The 21,947-nt window shown below is 45.8% G+C and overlaps 1 protein-coding gene across 5 annotated transcripts in view; it reads left to right on the top strand.

Annotated features, from left to right (window-relative positions):
* The window catches only part of NEDD4L (NEDD4 like E3 ubiquitin protein ligase), a 91,116-nt gene that overhangs the window by 29,851 nt on the left and 39,318 nt on the right, over positions 1-21,947 (top strand). For 2 of the 5 annotated variants that reach the window (XM_015615776.2, XM_015615775.3), the window contains exons 3-5: positions 7,029-7,110; positions 10,495-10,533; positions 11,845-11,898. In XM_015615776.2, the coding sequence (XP_015471262.1) occupies positions 7,029-7,110; positions 10,495-10,533; positions 11,845-11,898 (175 nt within the window). Of the gene's footprint in view, positions 1-7,028; positions 7,111-10,494; positions 10,534-11,844; positions 11,899-11,918; positions 16,220-21,947 lie in introns of those variants that run through there. The other 3 variants (XM_015615773.3, XM_015615772.3, XM_015615771.3) reach the window with 2 other exon arrangements.

Here is a 21,947-nt window from a genome sequence, read left to right as displayed (position 1 = left end):
TCTCACCCAGGGCTCTGCTGGCAGCAGAGGGCCCCAGAGAGTTTCTGCAGCTTCCAGCGCAGCCTGAGGTACCTGAGGGCTTCCCGGCCACTCAGGTTTTCACCCATTCCTGCACTTACCTTCTGTAGGATGCACTGGGTGGATATTCCAGCAGCTGTAGCTGGAGAAATGCTGCTTATTCAAGGATGTGGAGTTTGCTGCTTAATGGCTTGGTAATAATTCCTGACGGTTATAATGTCATAGTAAAAAAATAATTCTCATCACATAAGTGCTCAGTGAAAAATTTCTTTGTACAAATACAGAAACATAAAATGTTTCTGGTTACTTAAGAAAGGAAGATTCTGTATTCAGCTCCTCAGCTTTCCCATCTGCCTGACATGTAACGTGATCTGAGTTTACCTGAATCTGGTACCTTGAAAAAAGGGGCATGTCAATAAAATCATCTAAGGAAAACCTTTTTGTCTTAAGTATTTAAGGCAGAACTACTGTGCTGGGCTTTTCTCTTGCAAAAGCCAGGTGTCATGGAGTTCTCTCTCTCCTCCCCCACCCCCGCTGGATTTTGGAACTTGTTAAGATATTTTGGGAGTGTGAAATGGCATAGGAAGATCTATGCATACATCAGCTCCAGGGGCTGATGTATGCATGTTCTGTTAGAGCATTCATTTAACCTTTGCAAAAGAAATGGCCTCGGGGAGGAAAAAACCCCATATTTACACTTCCATCTGTTTTGGAAGATTAAAATATTCTTTATGCTCTGGGAGACTTCCAAGAGAGCAAGAATACCAAAGGAATCCATCTCGTTACCCTTTATTAGAACGTAACGTGGTAAAGGAAGGTGGAGACACTGGAGGTGGGGTTTGAGGTATAATTTTTAACTCCTTTTTTCACCCACAGGCACTTCTCAGCTGTCTGTGCTGTGAGTCATTATCTCTAGCAGCTCCTTGGTAAAGCCTTGCTGCGTTTCTTGTAGAGTCAGAAGTGGTGTGAGCTTTTCCTTGTGAAATAAAACACTAGAAGGGAAATGGGAGGTCTGTAAAATGACTCTGGGATTTGCTATGGAGGAGTGAGATTTTGGGATGCTTAGGCACAACGGACTGCAAGTTTGGCTTTGTGGTGAAGGGTAAGGTAAGGTTTTGTTTTCTTTTCAGAAGCTGATGTTCCTTTATCCTTGTGTGATTGGACACTTTGTGCTTTGCTTTAGTCACAGGACACGAGACTTGGATGACTGTGAGGTCAAAATCTTCCTTCTCTTGGAGAAAAACTCTTAATGGATGTTACTCAGTTCAGGGAGAAAGATGAAACTCAGAAGTGCTAAAATAAAACCAGGGAGCAAACACAGCCAGCGTGCTCTGGAGCATTGCTAACAGTTAATTGCTGTGTATTCTTATTGTGCTTCTCCCTTCTTACTGTGCAGGAATGGGGAAGTCACTGGGGGAATTGGGATAAAATGATAGTGACTGTAAGAGGTTCTGCCTTAGAACATTGTTTTTACTGCTCTCCATCAAACTTGGTCAGAAGTATCTCATTATAATCTAATCTTCTTTAATGATGCATATTTTGAGGGTTTGTTTCCCTCATCTCTTTGAATCTAAAAGTGACTAAGCAAAACATTGGAATTTTAAAACGATCTCAGAATCTAAAAGTGACTAAGCAAAACATTGGAATTTTAAAACTTTTTAAGCTCCCCTAAGTGCATGCACAGACTGAGTTTCTCTAAGTGTGTTTAAATGATTCTGAAAAACATTTTCAGGTGCATGGAATTTCCTCTTGCCGAGCTTAACCTGCTTTTCAGCCCTGATGTTAGCTGCTATCCCAGGGGCTCCTGTAGTTTTGTGGAGACTCCTTGAGAGGAGTGTTTGTGCAGATGGTGTATGTTGGTGATGTGAATTTGGAAGTGGTGAAGGTGTGTTGTCTGTAAAAGCACATTTCCTGCTGCAGCCTGCAGGTGTAGCAGTGTCCATGGGGAGCATCCCCGAGCCAGGCAGAGCCAGAGCCCTTGGCCATCCCAGGCCCGTGGGCAGGAGGTGACCTGAGCTCTTCTGCTCTTCTGGACACAAATCTGAAGGTGATCATTTTGGGGACTGTTGAAACGTTCAGCCTCCCTGGCTCGGGAGTACAGGGAGACATGTGCTGAAGGGTTTAATGAGGAGGTTGTTGTGTGTCTGCCTGCACCGAGGAGAGTGCAGGAGCTTGGATGGAGTGAGGGGATGGATGAAGATCAACCCACAGCCAAACACTGCTCCCCTCAAGACCAGGGAAAGGATCAGACTGGGACGTGGCTTTGAGGAAGAGGCTTCTCTGCCTTCATGTTGGAGCGTGCCAGCACTTCTGTAGCCAGAATTCCAGGAGCTGTTCTCTCACATGTGTCAGGCAGAAAAGGGGCAGCACAAAGGGAATGGTTCTGTGTTTCTTACAGAAGCAAAATTACCTTGTGCAAGACTGTTCCAAAGGAAAGCAGTCGGGCTATTTTGAAATGCAGAGTTTGCCTGCATGTGACAAGCCTGGCATTCACGCACTTGCATAACAAGTGTTACTAAATTTTATATGTGGGGAGGCGGTTTCAGCTTTTAAAATAAAAATAGAGCCATGTAGGCCTTAGTAGTTCCATTGTTCTTTCACATGTGCCTGTGCTCTCCACCCCCTTCTTTTGGAGCTTAAAATAAGTAAATAATACATCATGTCACAGGCAGAAGCTAGTTTTGAGACTTGCTTTCAAAACTGTTTCAAAAGTATAGAGCAAATGGGATTCCAGGGACAAATGGGACACTGTTCATGGGCCCCAATTTCACACTGCTCCAAAGTAATGAGATTTTTAAAGGAGGCTGATCTTCCTTGAGATTTTTCACTGGAGTTTTTGAGTCATCAGTGCTTTTGTTGTCCTCCAGAAAAGGAGCTGGAAGCTTGCCTTCTCATGCTGAGATTCAAATGAAAGATGAAAATTACATAAAATCTACAGTTGCTTCAGCTTTAAGAAAATGCCAAATACTGCAAGTTGGCAAAACCATGGCAAATAGCTAATTCTGGATGTCTGAGGGATTCCAGAGGTCGGGAAAAGGATTTCTTAAGACTTCAGACTGTTTTGATGGCTGTTGTTCTGCCCAGCTCTATGTGTACTAAGTTGTGATTATGATTAATGTAACTTCCATTGTTAGCATTGTTTTCTTAGGATTCCCTTTTAATCTCCAGAGAACTCTTATCAGCTTCAAGGTTCTCCTGACCTTGGCAGGTGCTGATGTTTGGAGAGATGAGATTTAGTGCTTTTAATCATTTTTGATCTTGGTAGCAAGGAGCATTTAGGTGCTCACAAATCAGCTCCCCTTCATCTGCAGTCACTGGTGTGATGGTGACTGAGCTCATTTCTCTTTTAAGCATGACTTGGTCCTTTGAAATGCTCTTTGTTGCCCTAGGTGTAGGTTTATTATGCCCTGCAGCTGCAGTCTGGTCACCTGTTGGGGACAGTGGCCTTGCTGCACTGGGAGGCTGTCTGTCTGTCAGTCTGTCTGTCTGTCTGTCAGTCTGTCTGTCTGTCTGTCAGTCTGTCTGTCGTGTCCCTGTGCATGCAATGCTGTTTGAGTCTTGGGCTGGCCATCTGTAGTGTCCCCAGGCTTTATCCATCTCCTTTCTCCATTTTTATTGCAGTGATTCCACCAGAACACCTCTAGATTCCTCTTGGATGTTTCCTGTGTTAGCAGCTTCCTAGCAGTCCATGGCTATCCATTTGTTGTGCTGCAGCTTTCATTGAGATGGCGTTTTAGCACTGGTACTAAGTGTCAAAATTGATGTAGAGCAAGTTTTCTACTTGTAGCTTTCTGTTTTGTGACATTTCCACATTGAATCCTTTATCCTCTTCCCCAGGCAAACCCAGAACTTCTCCTGAGTGGCCTCTGCAGAGAGTTTTCCTTGCAAGTTCTGTATGTCAGATCCATGAAGTTATCCCTGGGACTGGAAGGGCTTCATCCCTGTTCATCCTGTGGCACACTCCTAAGCTTCTCCAGCCCTTTTCAACCCTGCTGCAAATCAGCACTCCAGGGCTGAGACTGGTGTTCACAAGGAGCTGTGGGATGAGCTGATTTATTTTCCACTTGTTTTTAGAGCACAGTGTGAAGGTATTACTGCACTGCTTGGAATGATGCTTTCCAGGAGTGCTGAAGGGGATCCACAGCACTTCCTTGAGGAATGAGTGAGTCTGCCTGAGGAAAAATTAACAAAGCACTATTTCATTTTAATCCCATCTCCCTTCTTTTTAATCAGTCTGTTTCGGGGTGAGAATATCTGGCAGGTGCAGCTCCAGGCTGATCTGAGTCTGCTTTCTGTGCTCAAAAGTTAGAATCATAGAACCATGGGATATGTTGAGTTGGAATGGACCCGTCGGGATCATCGAGTCCCAGCCCCTGGCCCTGCAAGGAGCATCCCAAAAATCTCACCACATGCCTGAGAGCATTGTCCAAACTCACCCCATTGATTTCTAGGGCTTTTCTTGTGTTCTCAGCAGGTGTCTCATTTATTATTGTCTCCTGTCACCTGAACCATCGGGATTTCCTTCCTCTAACAGCTCTGCAGACATTAGACAGGAATCTGCTATTTTACTGCTTATCTTTGCATCTATTTCATTCCAATTTGTGGATTGGTTCTCCAGTGACTTTTAACAGACCAGGTGCAGTATTTCATTCTTTTGCAAGTTTTCCTCAATTTTACTGATTTTCATGTTTTTGTTTAATAGACCTTCCGTGTTGGTACTGATTTTCCCTTGCAAAGATGCCACTATAATCTGGAATACTTGCTATTAGCTGGGTTTTCAGGGTGCAATTAAGCACTGTAAAGTTCCCTCAGTGTTTCTACTGCTGCTTTGACATGTAGTGTCTGTTCTCTGGGATCCCAGTTATTTTGTTTTGCTGCTGTAGTTGTGTTCTTAACTGGGGCTCTGCCTTCTCCCATTCTTTGCCATTCTCTGATTCCTTCACCAGTTTGTTCCATTACAATGTTTGCTTCCCAGGAGGTCTCAGCTGGTGTGTGTTATTTTCCTCTGTAGCTTGTTTCATTCTCCCAGTGTCTCTATGGATGTGCCAGTTGTGTTCCCTGCAGAGCAGACAGCAGAGCATGGATTTCACCTGGAGCTGCTCACTTAGTGACACTTACAAATTCAACTGCTTATTTGGTTGTTGGAATCTGAGCCTGATTCTAGGTACTAGGGTTTTTAAAAGCTTTACAATGCTATTTATTTACTGACTTCCAAATGTAAGAATTTTAGTATTAATCAGGTGCATTGTAGTCTCTAAGAGCTCGTGTTACTCAGTGTGAGGAATTGTCTCTGTGTTCCCCCTGGGCTGCTCGTGTTACTCAGTGTGAGGAATTGTCTCTGTGTTCCCCCTGGCCTGCTGGGCTGGGAAGGGAGCTCTCAATTCCTCGTGGCTCGTTGCCTTCAGCTGGAGCCCCTTCTGTGCTGTGTTCCTGTGTGAGCTGGTGCAGAGCTGCTCTCCAGGGCTGTGGGACACAGCTCTGCTCGGGGCACTGCCAGCTTCCCTTGGTCTCCAGTCTCTGTCCACACGGGTTTGTTTTAAATAAACAAAGCCATGGAAGTAAACAGTCTCAAATATCCAATCCTTTGGGTAAACTCCAGCTTCACTTCCAGGACCGAGAGCTTGGCTGCCCAGCTCGCTCTGACTCTGTCCCTCTTTTAGAGCAGGTAGAGATGTCAGTAATCCCTTCAGGAAAAGCAAAATTTCCTTGTGGAAATTTGTAATAAACTTAATTATTCTCTAGTTTTTTTTAAATAGAAATAGGTTGAAAAAATAATCTGTGACACTTTCACAGTTTTCATTTTCTGTAGGCAGAAGATAGATCCAGGGTATTTTAGCACTTAAAAACAGTAGCATTTCTAAGGGTTCCTGAAATCAACATTGCCCAATTTGGATTGATAACCCAGCTCTGGGAAGATACCTGTAAATATCAGCACGATTCATCAAACAATTCAAAGCAGCATCAGCATTTCTTTATAATCCTAATGATGCTTTGCTTTCTTCTAAACGTTGGTGCTTAATGCTGAACTTAATTGCAATTTAAGTAGAAGCATTTATGTGTGCCTACTGATGGGAATAATCAATCCAATAAGATGTCTTTTTTATTCTTGTCTCCACCTTTGTGCCATTTTATATTTATACGTGGAGCATCCAGCATAATGAACACGCAAGGGCTGATTGTTCTGTAGTGATGCTGTAAGGAAATAGTTCCTTAAATTCAAAAAGTATTAGCATTTGAATGACTTGGTTGGAAAATCTGAGTGTCTGGTGGTATTGTGAGTGTCTCTTGTTGATGCTTTCAAGAAAGCTCGGATCATCATGTAGCTGAGTGTGCTGCAGCCTTGAGAAGGAAGCAGCAGAGCAGGTCAGGGTCCTGGTTTCACTCAGGCACCCTTTTCCTCCCTTAAGCAGAGGCTCTGCTCCAGTTCCACTCACATTGTACCTGTGTGTAGTTCACCTGTTCCTGCAGGATGCTCCTTGTCCCAGTTTGGAGCACAGAACCTGGAATGGTTTGTGTTGGAAGGGCCTTAAAGAGGCTCCAGTTCCAGCGTCTGCCGTGGGCAGGAGCAGCTCCCACTAGAGCAGGTTGTTCTCTGCCCTGTCTGAATCACTGCTGATACTGTGCAGCTTGGATTTATGGTCCAAAACAATTATAACCACTGCTTCAGATGCTTCCTGTTGCACCCCTGTCAGGCTCCAGGGCTTGCTTGCAGGCAGTCTCTGGTTTTAATGGAGTGCCAGGGGCGTGCTGTGGGCAGGAGCTGGGTGGGAGCAGGGCCAGAGCTGCAGGGAATGAATGAGCTCTGCTGTTCTGGGCAGGGTTTAACTGAGCACATGCAAACACTCATTTTCACTGTGTCAGCTGCTCAGTAGAGTTTGGAGCTTTCACTGGGGCCAATTCCACTAGAAGTGTTTGGAGGTGCTGTTTTGCCCAGTTGAGTGCTAAATTCCTTCTGCAGTGCTCTTGGCTGCACAGCTGGAGGCCACTGAACCTGCTGTCTTCTTTTGCAGTGACCCATATGTGAAACTTTCCCTGTATGTAGCAGATGAGAACAGAGAACTCGCCCTTGTGCAGACAAAAACTATCAAAAAGGTACGTACATACTCTTTAATTCCATGGCTTTGGAAGGATTAAGAACACAGTTGTATAACATAATGCAGCAGTAATTAAAACTGTTCTGTACATATGTAGCAGCTGTATAATGTGGTTTTCTCCAAAACAAAATCAGAGAACAAGTCCTGCTGGCCTGGAGACAACACCTGTCTTGTTGATATTGTTCCCTAAAGCTTGGCTTATCAAATCCCACTGCACCATTCACAGGTTCTTTTTTCAAAGTCATATCTCGTTGAGAGACATGGCTGAAATAAAGGACTGAGAAATTCTGCTTCAATTATAATTTATCTGACTTTTAACAAGAATGGTCACTGTGTTCAAAATTTTAATTTCTGAAATATTTTCCTAATATGGGAATTAAAAATAACCAGATGACAGAAGATATGCTGTAAGAGAAGCCTGGGATTTCTTATGTTTTTAATTAGAACCAAAATTGGGTTTTATTTCATTTCTCAATTTCAGCTCATAAAAACAAAATTCCACCAATGGATATTTGTCACTATCAGGACCCTAAGATTTTGTAAGGATATTTATTTTTTTATTTTGCTGGTATTGGTGGCAGAGAGGAAAATAGTCATAAGCTGTATGAAAAGTAAGGGAAAATAACGAGTTGTCATTTTTTATGGAGGTGTTTAGAATCAACAGGGCTTCAGTTGAAATCATTGCTGCAAAACAGAATAGTGAGGAGAACTTTGTTATTGAAAACACCAACTGGAATGATGCACTTCTAAAATCAGGACATTGGGTGTCATAAGAACACCGGTGTGGAATCCTGGAGGTGTGGAGGATCCAAGCAGAACTTGTCCCAGAACCAGGACATGTTTGATGTGGAAAAAGAATTTTCCAAGACTTTCTGATTAGCCTTTGGTGCTTGTTTCATTCCCAGGACTGCATCTGCCTTTCTCACTGTTTTTTCTCACTGTCAATCAAAGCCCAGACATTCTCAGACATTTCTGGAAGAGTGGTATTAGCTCATGTGTTGGAAAGTTCTAGTTGGTAATTTCTGCTTTGAATTGTTAAATTTCATCTCAGGGCAGAGTTCTCCCTGTGCAAGTTGCAGTCTTCTCTCTATTTTGTAAATAGCAAACATCATTATCATATCTCAATTTTGAGCTCAAATCATTAATAGAAAAATCCCAAATAGAGTTGATCTGAGGAATGACTGACTGGCATTTACCTCCTGCAGCTCTGTGGGAACCCTTGAGAAATTTCTCATTTTTCTCCTCGTTTCTGTGTTCCTCAGTTGAATGAGGAACTTTGTGCAGCACTGCCTTGCAGGAGTGCTTTTGGGAAAGCAGAAGGAGCTGCAGTGTCCCCTTTTTGTTCTCCTTTTCCATGAGCTGGCTCAGATCACAGCTGGACTGTGCCTGTTTGTGCTTCATTGCAGCCAAAGGGGTTAAATGCACATTGTTTTCTCACTCTGAGAAAATAAAGTTACCAGAAAATGTCAGCTTCATGTGGCATGCCTACCTGGCTTGAGTTCCTGAGGCTTTTTGTTTCCATTTATCTCCCTCCATAGTTAATCCAGCTGTAAGGTGTGATTAATGCTTTGTACTTTGTTTGGGAGCTGTGTTTGGAATGCCCTGCTGAAAAGGTTCTCTCTGAAGCAGGGAAAGCTGGATTTGCTGTTTGCTGCCTTCCAATCCTGTAACATGCTCAGTGTGTTCTTTAAATTCCTGCTGGAATTCAAAAGTTCAGGTGAAGATTATCCAGTTTCTTCAGTTTCTTCACCTTGACTGTGCTGAGCTCCAAAGACTTCTGCCTTTCCCTTATGGAATATTAAAAACAGTTTTCCATCTCTGAGCATGTCTGGTCTCCCCATTGAGCTCCAGCACCATTTCTCTCCATGTCCTCCTTTGCTGGAGGGTTTGAGCACCCAGGGAAGCTCTAGCTCAGCTTCACTCCTGGCAGTTCTCCATGTGTGGAGCACTTGCCCTCCTTGGGATGTAGCTCTCCTTCAGGTTGAGTTTTTGTGTTTTTTCCCTGCTCATGTGTGGAGCTATTGCTGCAATTCCTTCTCCTTTGCTGGCACTCCAATGTTTCCTTTAGAACTCAGCCCAGGAAGAGTGGGAACTGTAAAGGTGGAAGAAATTTCTGTGAGTTACCAGGCATTTATCAAAGACTCTGCTGCTTCATCCCTCACATTTCCCTGAACTCTGTGGTTAAGCAGCATTTGGAATTACTGGATTATCAATGGGCAGTGGTGCCCTCCAAACCATTGTTAAGGCAGTGCTGAGTTTGGTGAAATGTGTGTACCCTCTCTTGCCAGCAGCAGTAGCATTTGATGAACCCAAGTGTTTAAAATGTAACATTGTTTTCCTTCCTGCTTCATTTTAGCTTAGTTTTTGCTGCATACATTGTGCTCCTTGAGGGGAAAAAGCTGGAAGTTTCTCTGTGCCCAGGAGCCCATCCCTTCCTCTCACTGCTTCTCCTGCCCTTTAGGGTGGTCTTTTCTTTGAGGAGGTTCCTGCTGTGCCATGGGGTCCTGTGCTCCCAGTTTGTGGAAGGCTGCAGTATAGTCAGCCCCCATGTCCTGCACATGAGGAATCTGTAGGATCCATAGCAAGGAGTAAGATAAACAGCCAAGATTCCCCTTCTCTGCTAGAACAGAATTGTCGTGGGTGTAAAGCCAATTTTTCCTGTCAGCTCTGCCCGTAAATCTCTGCTGTGTGAGAGCATGAGGGAATGATTTGGCATGAGCACAAAAACATTGGACATCTTGTCCAATTGTTTTTATACTTCCCCAAGCTTGAATTCCCCAAATTACTGTTTGTAGTTCTCATCTCTTTTTTTATCACTTTATTATGTCATGCTTGAGCTTACTTCAGCTTGCAGTCTATATGCACATTTACTCTGTGCATTTCAGTCAGGTTGTTAAAATTAAAATCCTTGGGCTGGGAGGAGATTGGAAGATTATCTTACCTATTCCAAGGAAGAACCTTTTCTTTTGGTTTTTAAAGTATTTTTCTGTTAGTTTCACAGTATAAATCTGAGCATGTTTTAGTAGGCCTAAAGTTACCTTTGTGTTTAAAAAATACTTTTTTTTCATCTGGGTTTAAATGAGTCTTGAGAATTAAATGTCTTTAGGTTTTATTTCTATAGGTTCTCAATGATTTGTCTTTTAATCATGAAATTCTATTTATATTTAATGTTTATTTTAGGATCATCATGACTCAAATATCCTCCCACGTTTGGTTTACTCAATAGAGAATTTCTAGATGGCAATGTATTTTTTAATTTCTATTATTACATGCTTTTCTTCCTCTTTTATTTTATTTAAAACTGTCACTTGCATGTAGGTTGTTATAATTGCACACCAGAGAACATAAAGTTAATATGTAAATATTGTTCTTTCCTTTACAGACCCTGAACCCTAAATGGAACGAAGAGTTTTACTTCAGAGTAAGTTTCCCTTTATTTGTGGTCATTATTAGAACCTGCACAGCTGATCTTGTTTTCTGACTGTTGTTTATATATTTACTTCAAAGCCCTGCTTGCCCCATGCACTTGGTATTGTATCTGTGGGGTTGGAATGCCCAGCAGGAATTGGTTACTTGGAAACTGTTCCCCACCTGCCATTCCATAAACGTGAAGGGCAGTGACTTTGTTACTCCTTTGCAGACAATCATTTTCCAAAGAGCAGCTCTAGTGTGGCTGTGGCTTTCACAAAGGCAGGTGAGGTTCAGGACTCCAGGGGGTTCAAGCAGCAGTGCCCAAGGGCAGATGTGGCAGATTGTTGGAGTTGTGCTGGATGAGGAGCTGGGGAGAGCAGTGCCACCACTGCAGTGTGGAGCACTGAATGTCCCTCAGCATGGGAATGCTTGTTGGGACACATGCACCACACAGCTTCTCTGGGCAATACACATCTCAAATCTCAGGAAAAGGGAGTGCACAACACTGCTGCAAAACCTCTGCTGTAGTTCACACTGCTGTTAAAACATCTTGAGTGTCCTCAGCAATAACAGGATCTATAAAGTAATTTAGACCCTATTTTGTGTGTCATAGTTCTCTGATTTTCTCAAAACTGGGATGTCCATCTCCAGATGTTCCACAGAATTATTAGTGCATTGTGGTATATTACTTCTCAATTTTCTTAATTAGACATGTTGGTCATAGTAACCTGGCTTGCAAAGCTTTTCTGAAAAAATGTATCAAACACTGTAGAGCTTGTTGTTCTGTAATAGCAGCTGCTTTGTCTTTCTGACAGAGTTCTTCTTATGTTTGTTTTTGTCCTTTTAACTGCTGGCAGTCTTTCTGCTTCAGGTTAAGTAAATGATTTCCTGGAGGTCTATTTGCTGTTTGCAGGTGTTGGGGAGACTTCTGCTGGGTGTTCCAAGGGTGTGTGTGCTAAATGGGCTAGACTTGCTGAGCCATGGACAGTCAGAAATATACCTGAGAGTGGGAAATTCTGAAGAAAATGCAGAATTTGCTCCTCACAAATCAATCAGTCAGTCAGGGATCCCTGGCAGTGTGTCCAGGGGTCCTGTGCCAGGGAAATGCAGTAACTGAGCACTGCAAATAAAAGCTCTCCTGTCACCTGCCAGGCTCTGGCCAGTTGCTGTAAGGTTCTGGTGCTCCAGTTTGAGTAAAGATTGACATCAGACCTGTTAGTCCTGTCCTCTTTACCTTGGTTTGATTGCTGCCTGAGCCAGTACCCAGATATTGTTATTGTCCAGCTGCTGAACGTGCAGTGACATTTGCATTTTCTCACAGGTAAACCCAACCAACCATCGGCTCCTGTTTGAGGTGTTTGATGAGAACAGACTGGTGAGTGCTTGTCTTGGTTGTGTTACACTGACCTCAAGGCTCTGTGTGCCACAGCTGATAGAAATACAACACAACTTAAAGGTGTCTTGAGTCTGTTGTTTCAGTGAGTGTGCCAAGAAACACAAACAGATGCATAAAAACCATTTGAGTTTGGGCTAAAAGGGCACTAAAGCAGTGCCCTTCTGGGTCAGACCAAAACAGTCCTCCTCACCCATCCCTCTGACAGGGAAACCCTCTCTCTGTCCTTCTGCAGGCCTCTCCACTTCAAACCAATAAAGTCCTGACCTTTTCAGTTGCTGATAAAGCAGCTGCTTGAGTCCCTGATGATTTTAGTGTCCCTTTCCAGTCCTTCAGTGCTTCTGTGTCGTGTTTGGAGGTGGTTACCAGAGCTTCCCCTTGTGCACACGGGGTGTGTGTGAAGGTTTGAGCTCATGGCAGAACGATGCTCTGTTGGGTTTCAGTTCTCTGCTCACAATGCTCACATGTTGTCAGTGGCTTTGGTCTTTGCCTGCATTTGACTGATACAAAGCTCTTCTGGAGGAGGCTTTCAGCACCTGATTGCTGCTGGCTCCTGTTGTGGTTCCATGGGTGGGAAAAGTGACAGTGTCCCTCTGTCCATCCGGGGTTAAACACACCAGTGCAGTGGCACACTGGAGGATGGCTCTTGGGGGGGTTGCTTTTTGAATATTGTAACACCATCTCTCCATTTGTGAGGTCAGGAATTAACTTTGTCTGGGCTGGGGGCAGTACAGTCTTTACTAACCCTGTTTCCTTTCTGAGAATTAGGATCAGAGTTGTGAAGATACTTTTAGTAAAAAAAGACAGTGTAGAAGCATCTGTCTTCAACAAACAGGTTCTTTCCTTCTTTCTTGCCAATAAACAAAGAGCAAAGGAAACCACCCAAGCTGTAATCTGGGGAGAAAGAGGACTTGGCAGCTGAATGGCTGAATTGCTCAGGGGGATGTGAATTGGTGAAGCAGTGGCACTGTGCCTCTACACTGGGCTGACCAGGAGCATATTTATTTGTTTATAATTATCATGATGACCACTTGCACCATTCAAACTGCCACATGCCATTGGAATGCAAAGGTGCCACAGGAGCAGGGAGGTGGGTTACAGAAAAAACTCCCATGGAGTGACAGCTGGGAAATGACAGATTGGGGATCTTCATTTCAGACATACTGCTTTGGATTTTCAACTTTGGGTGTGCAGTATTGGCCTTACCCTGGCAGTGTCACAGTTTTGTTTGTTGAACTGATTTGTGTGTGTTCTTCTGCTCCTGCCTCCAAAGTCAGTCTGTCCTTGGGCTTGGAACCTCCTGGCCAAGGCAACAGCTGGGATTTGGAGCCATGGCTTTCCTTGCAGGAGGTCTGTGGCAAGGTGACTGCTTTGGGGGGGTTGGAGTAGCAGGTTTCCATCAGGTTCTGTTTCTAGAATGAGGAGACACTGAACTGATTATTTTGGCTGTACTCTCACATACTTATTGTCAATACTTAAATGGCTTTCCTTGGAAGGACTTTGTTCCTTCTTCTTGTTCCCAAATTATCAAAGTGCACCCTGTCTCTGCAGGTGTCCTTGCCTTTCTATTCCCCAAGCTCAACAGAGTGGATGTGATAGATGCAGCTTCATTTTGGGTGCAGAGACCGTGTTCTTGAGTAATATGTTTTAGCTGAAAAAGAAGATCAAATAATAACAACACTGGTGTTTCTACAAGGCGACCTCCAGGACCATTTTTGGCTATTCACATTTCTGTTGTGTCTCATGATCCACATAAAACAAAGTGGGATTGGCTGCTGGCAGTTTGATCAGTTTGAGCTGCCGTTACTCTTGGGATTGGCAATTTTCTGGCTTTTGAAAGCGAACTGCTTGCAAGCAGAGTTCAGATGTCCAGGCAGAGGACTGACCCGCCACATCCAGGTTTTCAGAGCTGTTGACAAGACTGAGGCTTTCCAGTTCCTCCAGGGAACAGCTGCCCAGGCCCTGAGATGGAGCTGCACTTCTGGTTACCCAGAGAATCTTTTCTGCTGCGTGCTGAGAAGTGTGCGAGTGCCCTCAGGGTTGTAGCAGAGCTCTGATCTAGGGTGGTTGTTCACATCCTGGTGTATCCTGTCTGCCTGTCCCTCTCCTGAGCTCCTCTGGCTGTCAGAGGGTGTAACTGTACTCCATGCTGGCAGAACCACGCCTGGTGGCGTTGCCCAGTCCCTCGCTGGAGGCCAGCCAGGGGCAGGCAGTTCTGTGCAGGACAAATCGGTACAAACACACATGAGACACCCAGCTCTGCTTTTCCCTCACCTGTGCTGCCTGGTAAATCTGGAAAAGGAGCTTTGTGTCCTGCTGTCCTGCACGGTTCTGCTGCTTTTACTGTGTGAGAGATCTTTGCCACGTGTACGATTGCTTGGTTTGTAATTTGTAGTTACTCAGAGGGGTGTGCAGGTTACATTGCTGTTGAGGCTTTTTAAAGGGAAGAGTTTGTTGCTTAATTGTGTTTTGAGCACGGTTAAAATGGAAAGCATAACCATGTTGTATTTATTACTGTTCTGCCATAACAGCCCAGGGCTGTAACACACCAAAATGTTACGCTTGAAAGAATTTTCCTCATTTGCATGTGGTGTTGACTTAAACTTTTAAGACAAAATGGAAGTGGTTGTGTTGTAGTTAGATTTTTCTGTGAGTGCTTTCTCGGAGTGTGCCCTGTGAATCTGATGTGGTTGAGATTTGTAGCAGTGCTGAGTGTATTCGCTGCCTCGGTCAGCTGCGAGAGCTCTCCCGCTGGGGCCGCTCCTCCCTGATGGAAAAGGAGCAGCTGGGAAGGTGCTGTTTCAGGCTCTTGCTGGCATAAAAAAAAAAAAGAAAAGGAAAAAACAAACTCCTGACACACTTACATTGGAGAGGGGGAACCAGGCCACGTGACTCCCACCATCCTACCCTATGTCACCATGTGTGTAGGAGCGCTGACTGCTCCTGCCCAATCATGCCTGGAATGCTGCTTGCCACTTGGGCTATTTCTGCTATCTGTCGCTCCCAGGGCTGCAGTGCTAACCGTTTGGCAGATGGGACACTTTTTCTAGGAGTTTATGTCTTTGGTTTTTAACTTCTGGCAGTGCCTGAATTGTTGCTGTTCTCCCTCTCCTTTTCTTCTCTCTGTAAAACCATGGCCCATCGGCTGCGGTTTCATTTCGGCTCTGGGAGAAGCAACACAGCCCCCGAGTCGGAGATCCTTGGCCGGGAGAGAGAAGATGACTTTTTCATGGCGTTCCACACCTTGCCGAGAAGAAGCAGCCCTCACGCGTTCTCGCGGCACGGAGCGGATTACGGCGCCGATGGAGATCTGCACGAGGCGGGCTCCTTGAAAAGGAGCACATCCATGTTCATCCCGCAGCTGCTGAACGGCCTCGACACGCGCCCCACCAGGAGCTCATCCGTGCAGATCTCGCTGCAGCGCAAAGGCGCCGACGGCTGCGCCGAGTGCGCGGCCCTGGAGTCTCCGGAGGAGACGCCTCTCTGTAAATTCACAGACCTGAGGGAGCGTTTCGCATCCTCTGCTGAAAGCCGCTCTTCTCCCAGCGCTGCACAGGCCACTCCTGGAAGTTCTTCACCCGGGCTGCCGGAAGAGTTGGGGCAGCAGACGGATGGAACTGTCTGCTGTAACCGTACAATATTTTGTAGGGTTCCGAGTAATAAGCAGGGCGAGGAGGCTCTGCTGCCTGCCCAGAGAGAAGGAGCAGGTGAAGCAGCTTCGGCTTTGAACATAAGCGGTGTGAGGATTCAGCACCGGGCCTCAAGCGCAGACGTGCCTCAAGTTACTCTACTTCCCTTTGGTCCTGAGGCTCCAAATAATGCTCCCAGCCCTGAACCCCGACGCTGGTCCTTGCAGCATGTGCCAGATCTGTCAGCAAATTCAGGGAAAAAGTTCTTTGTTCTCCAGTTGCAGCAGCCACAGACGAGCGGTGCAGGCGCGGGAGGCGGGGGTAACTTCGGCTTTACCGGAACAAAAGGGGACAGATTGGTCAGGTACCCTCGGATCCGGCTGGAAAGGAGTACTTCCTACCCTGTCCAGCCACCAGCAGAGGGAATTAACCCCGCAGGTGAAGGGCTGAATTCGGAACTGCCTGGAAACAGCAGGAGCAGGGCAGAAATACCGAGAAGCAATTCGGTAGAGCGGATGCCTCAAGGGCAGGGATGCTTGTTTAAAATCAGACCGGATCAAAACATGAGGCAGCAGCACTTCAGGATTCTGGTCACACGTGGGCCTGAAGAACAAAGTCAGGCCATTGGTAAGGAGGCCAGCAGCACCCCCGGCCCCACGGCAGCCGGCCCCGCAGTAAGTATGATGCTGCTAAAGTACGTGCGCTGGCAAAACACGGAGTGCCTTCCAGAGCCTGCCAGGCTGGAGCCAACTGCAGCACTTCCATTGTTAGTGTGGAATGTTCTGCCTTTCTGTGGAGCCAGCTACCGATCGCCTCCATTTCTGATCTCAAAGTGTAACTTTGCTCTCGGTCATGGTTACATCCAGGCTAATATTTTCAGATCTTACTGTCACATGTGTCTTAATTCGCTGTTACGTCAGCTGGAAAGATTTTTTTAAAATCACAGCATTTAAATAGCAAATGTTATGTTCCTGTTAGTTTAGTTGGCTGAGATCTTGCTGCATGAAGAACTCTTTGTGCACTCTGGTTTTAAAAACAAATGCTGTGTCACTAAGTGTAGTGGGCACACGTGTACCTCTACACACTTTTAAAATCTGTATTGTAATGAAGTAGTTGTTAAGGCTGTGGGAATCTTAGGGTAATTTCAATCAGGAGATTTTCAAATACTCAGTTAAGGTACCAAGAAGTCTGGGGAAAAAACAACCTTTGTTACAGTAATTTCTCTTTCCTTCTTCTGGAAGTGAAAAACACGTCATGCTTTTTGTATGCTGCAAGTCCTGATCCAAGTGCAAGTGGCTCGGCACAGCGCAGTAAACACTCTCGTTGTTTGGATTTGCCTTGATTTGGCGTTAGGATGGCAAAGTTAATCTTCTGGGTTTGCTTTGTTACAGCAGGTGAGGATTGATGTTTTTCAGCTACTTTTTCGCAGCCCAAAGTAGGAACAGAACCGAAGGGTTTAGATTAGTCATTTGCTTAAATTGCTTTGCTGTGCAATCCAACACGGCCCACTCGAGTTCCCAGCTCAGGGCTGCTGTATTTAGCTTAGCGAGCTCTGGCTCCAGCTGTGGCATGGTCACTGAGGAGATTTCAGGCTCCATGGCTCCTGTGCTCTCCCTCAGGCACTGAAATGCTGCACAGGGACAGCTGCTCCCTGCAGCAAGGCCAGGGGTGACTCTGCAGCTTTCCTGTGGAAAGGCTTGTGAGCTCCCTGTGTTTCCAACCTTCAAAGAGTGAAATAAAAAGAAATCCCTTGCTGGTACAGGTTTGGTTCCAGGACTCATAAGGGAGCAGAAAAAAGTATTTCTGTTTTTCCCTTTCCCTTTATTCCCCTTTCCAAGATGAGCTGTTCCTGTTGGCCCACCATGCCCAGTTCTTCAGGGTGCTGTGGGATGTCACACCTAGCACAGAGGCAGCAGAGGATTGCAGAGATGTGCCCTGGGGTCTGTGCAGCAGTTCTCATTTTCCCAAAGGACCTCTCCCTCCAAATCCCTGCTTTCATCCCCCCCTGTGGTAACAATTTCCCTCCCAAAGACATGCTGCAGTGTTCCCAGAGGAGGAGAACGAGGAAATTGTTTCCTCTGTGCTCTCGGTTGGAGGGACCGTGAGGAATGGATCGAGGCAGGCTCAGAGGTGCTCAGCCCTCATGGTGCTGCAATCCTGCAGGGCAGAAACTCTCAAAGGAAAAGAACTGATTGAAACTTAACCCTTTTTTGGTGTTTCTCCACTTTGTAGTAAATCCGGAAATACTGTGGGTAGAGGTGATGGACTGGGCAGGATGCCGTGGGAAGTGTGGGGAATGGAAGTGTTTTGGTGCAAGTTTTGTTGCATTTTTTAACCACAGAACATTCCTTGTTAAGGTGCCATTTTTAATGTGTCCCACAGAAGTTTGTTTGAAAGATCTGTGATGTGAGTAAGGGAGTGCCTGAAATATCTCTTGAGCTGAAGGGAGAGGTTGCCATGGTTTATATAGTTAATAGTGTGAAGAAAAGAGTAATTGTGGTGTGTCCCAGTGCAAGAAGTTTATGTGTATGTGATTGATATAGGGCCTGGGCTGGGGCTGGGAGCAGCAGCTGCTGCAGCCTGATTTATCTCAGAGCAAACATCCGAGCGGGCGTCTGCAGTCCTGGGGCTCCGAGTGGTTGTGACCTTTCAAATATCTGCTCTTTTAGACAAGTGCTTTGGGGCAGGCAGGATGTCTTCCATTACCAGACAGAGTGAAATATTAAGTAGAGGCTGAGCTCATGTCAAACTGTGAAAAATTTTATTTGGAAGCCTCGTTGCAGATTCTTTTGCCTGCTCTGATATTATATGCCGTGCAATAGAATGTCTGTGCACATTCTGCTGTTGTTTATCACTGGGGGCAGAGCTGGATTTGTGGGAAACACTTCAAAAATGTACTGGACAGCTGTTGGAGAGAGCTGACAAAGGCATCTTTGTGAGCAAAATACAGCGTGCCCTAGGAAAGTGTTGCAGCAGTAGGACTGAAATATATTTAGTAAACAAACAGAAGTGGCACCTCTGGGTTCTGCAAGCCTGCATTTCTCACAGCTCAGCTCTTCCTCTCTCAGAAATCATTTCAGAATAAATATTGTTACTGAAGTACAGAGACTCTATTTGTGCTCTGAAGATGCCAGCTGGGATTGGGATGCAGAAACCAAAAAGAACAAGCTCAGATAAGGGGAAGGGGATCTTCCTCCAGTGGAAGGTGTCCCTGCCCATGGCAGAGGGTTGGAACAAGACAATCCCTTGCAGCCCACCCCATCCTGGGATCCTCTGGTGACAGCAGCTGAGCAGTCACAAAGGGCAGAGTGCTGCATTGCAGGGTGCATGGGGGCACCAAAGGTGGCAGCTTCATCCCAGCTACCACACGGCAAAGCAGGGACTGAGTGCCTGAACTCTGCCTAAAACTCTGCTCTGGCAACACTTTCTGTCAAAGCGGAAGCAGGGCTGGGTGAACACGTGCAATGCACATGATGGCTTTCACACAGACTCCGTAGAAGTGGTTAAAAAGTTCATCTGAGGAATGTGGAACTCAGGGGAATCAAGGTACTGCAAGTGCTGCTGCCAGGCTCTGCCACTCCCAAGGGCTGTGCCACCCCCAGACATGCCTTGCTTGACTTGAGATGTGTCAGTGGTGGTCAGGGGTCATTTTTATCACCCATAGCAGAGCCAACTGCTCCTAACAAAGCTGTGCAGGGGAAAGGCTGTGTTTGCTGGATGGAATCCTTCTCTAAAATTGGTAATTAGCCACTGACAATTACATGGCTGCAATGGAGATGAGGAAAAACACTTTCTCTTTTTCAGTCACATCATAATGTATTTTAATGCACAGTGGATTTTGACACTTTATTTTTCTAGAGGGGCTGGATGCTTCCTTAGTCCTTTCATTCTACTCCCCATTTTTCTTGGTTTCAGTGACACCCCTTCAGCACAGAAAGGTTGCTGGTAACTCTTTTGTACCTTTGTGACATCCTGTGGTTTGGAAAAGATTTCCACTGGGGCAAAGTTTTGGAAAGAATGGATAGCAATCCATGCAGAAAATTACTACTACAAAGCAAGTTTAAAACCTTGGAACCATCCTCTTTTCTATCTCATTGTGAGCCCTGTGAGTGGAATCAGTTTATTCATGTTGGGGTTTGTTTATTTGTGAGTTTGGCCTCAGAGAAAGCAGGTCAGTGGGTTTGCTGATGGCCTTGGAGGAGCTGCTGGGGACAGTTTCCTGGTGTCCAGTATAATATGTTACTCACACAGTATAGCTAATGTTATCTAGAGAAAAGATGTGTGTTTCTGCCCTATCCAGGACTAGAAATGTCTGTCTAAAGAGCTCAGCACTTCCATAGACCTTTCTTGCACAGGGAAAGCCTCCTGCAGGGTTTCTGCCTTGGCTGGACTGTGATTGACATCAGCTCTGCAGGAAGTTCTATTCAGGAACACATTCAGACTCTTCCTGCAGAAAAGGCTGCCTAGCTGACCCACCAGCTGTGGATGGAGTCAGGAGCTGTCAGGAAAGGGATGTGATCATGACACACCATCTCTCACATTAGCAAATCAAGGGGAAAACGTGCCCAATAGCTCACCCTACACCTTGGTGTTTCCTGGTAGCCTGGTGTGGGGCTCAGGCTTCTGCCATGCTGTGCTCCAAGATATGCACAATGCTGTGGAAGCCTTGGCACAGCATTCTCTGTCCTTATCCATGTGTTTCCAACTTCTGGTCTGTCCCTGCTCCAGTGGGTTGGGAAAGAAGAATTCCCAAACAAGCAGTCCCACCCCATGGCTCATCTGAATGCAGTGGTGAGGCAGCCTTCACTTGTAAAGTGCTGCCTCTGGGGACAGTTGAAAGGACAGGGAAGGAACAACATTGTTCAAGTTTTTCAGCAGTGTCATTTGCAAAATTGGAGATACATTTTGGTGGGTATGAAATTCAGTTCCAAGCTATCACTCTGTTTTTCTACTTGAGCCCATAAAGTGAACAGTGTAATTAAAAATAAATAAACATCGATGTTTCAGAGTAAGCTCTGGCTCTCTCCTGAGTTGTTACAAGGTATCAAGTGCTTTGTGTATTGCTGATCAGCACAAGGAAAACTGGTGAGAATCTTCATTATTTCATTAAAACAAAAAGGGATTTTCACCCCTTCAAATCAGCATGACCAGACATGAGTGTTATGTGGTGTTAATACAGTTCAGGGAGGGATCTTGGTTTTCCTCTCTAGTGTTGCACTTCTTGCCTGTGCCAGTCCTGTGCTCAGTCACCAGCAGTGTTCAGCTCTTCATTTAAATCTTTCATTTCCTGGTGTCCAGAGATGCTGGTACATCCTTAGGGCTTGAGTGGGTTTGGGTTCACGTGTAGTTCCTGAACCCCAAGTCTAAATGTCTGCCAAGTCCAAAGAATAAATGAACAAAAATGGGACAAATCCTGTTCCTTGTATCTCACTGCTTGCCTGCCTGGCCCATTTCCATGTAGATGATACTGGAAGCAGCAGTTACTCCATTAGGATCTGACTTGTGGACTGAAAGCAGAGCAGGTATTGGAGACTTGCACAGAATCAGGATGATTTGGGTTTGGAGGGATTTTCAAGTTCATCCTGCCATGGCAGGGACACCTCCCACTATCCCAGGTAGCTCCAAGCCCTGTCTGACCTGACCTTGGACACTTCCAGGGGTGGGGCAGCCACAGCTTCCCTGGGCACCCTGTGCCTGTCTCACTCCCTCTGAGTAGAGAATTTCTCCATAATATCTCCTCTAGAGCTCTCCCCTTTTAAAACCATTCCCCCACCCTTGCTCTGTCACTTATGCCTCTGCAAAAAGTTGCTTTCCCACCCTTCTGTAGGCACTCTTAGGGCACTGGAAGGGGCTCTGAGCTCTCTCTGGAGCCTTCTCCTTTCCAGGTGAACAGCCCCAGCCTGGCTGCAGAACAGAGCAGAGGGGCTCCAGGAGCTGTGGGCTCCTCTGGGCCCACTCCAACAGCTGCACATCTTTCTTTCATTCTTTCTTTGCTTTCATTCTTTCTTTTGAGGACCCTGACCTGGATACAGCACTCCAGGTCTTCCTTCTGTCAGGGTGTCCCTTTCAGGCCAGCTGGACTGGTACAGCTCAGGGGCTCTCTGGCATTCTCAGGTGGGAGGTGAGGGCACCTTCCAGAGGCTGCCTTCTCCCCAGAGCTGCTTTTCCTTCTGGGCTGCACATGTCTGAGTTTGCAGTCCTTCTTCAGGGGTTGCTACCTGGGCTCCAACAGGCATTTCTAGGAAATCATTCACGTGCCCTTAGCTGGAGGTTTAAATGGTTCAAATGAATTTCCTGGCTCTCCACTTGCTCTGCAGGGAGTGCAGATGGTCACCTGGAAAGCCTCTGCTCTCTGCAGATAAGGACTTTGTTGACAGCTGCAGGTAGAGGGTGATGAATTCC

The sequence above is a fragment of the Parus major genome, unplaced genomic scaffold (genome assembly GCF_001522545.3).
Source record: "Parus major isolate Abel unplaced genomic scaffold, Parus_major1.1 Scaffold258, whole genome shotgun sequence".
Classification (NCBI taxonomy): domain Eukaryota; kingdom Metazoa; phylum Chordata; class Aves; order Passeriformes; family Paridae; genus Parus; species Parus major.
Note: the sequence above shows the minus strand (reverse complement) of the source record. Positions and strands in the feature narration are given on the sequence as shown.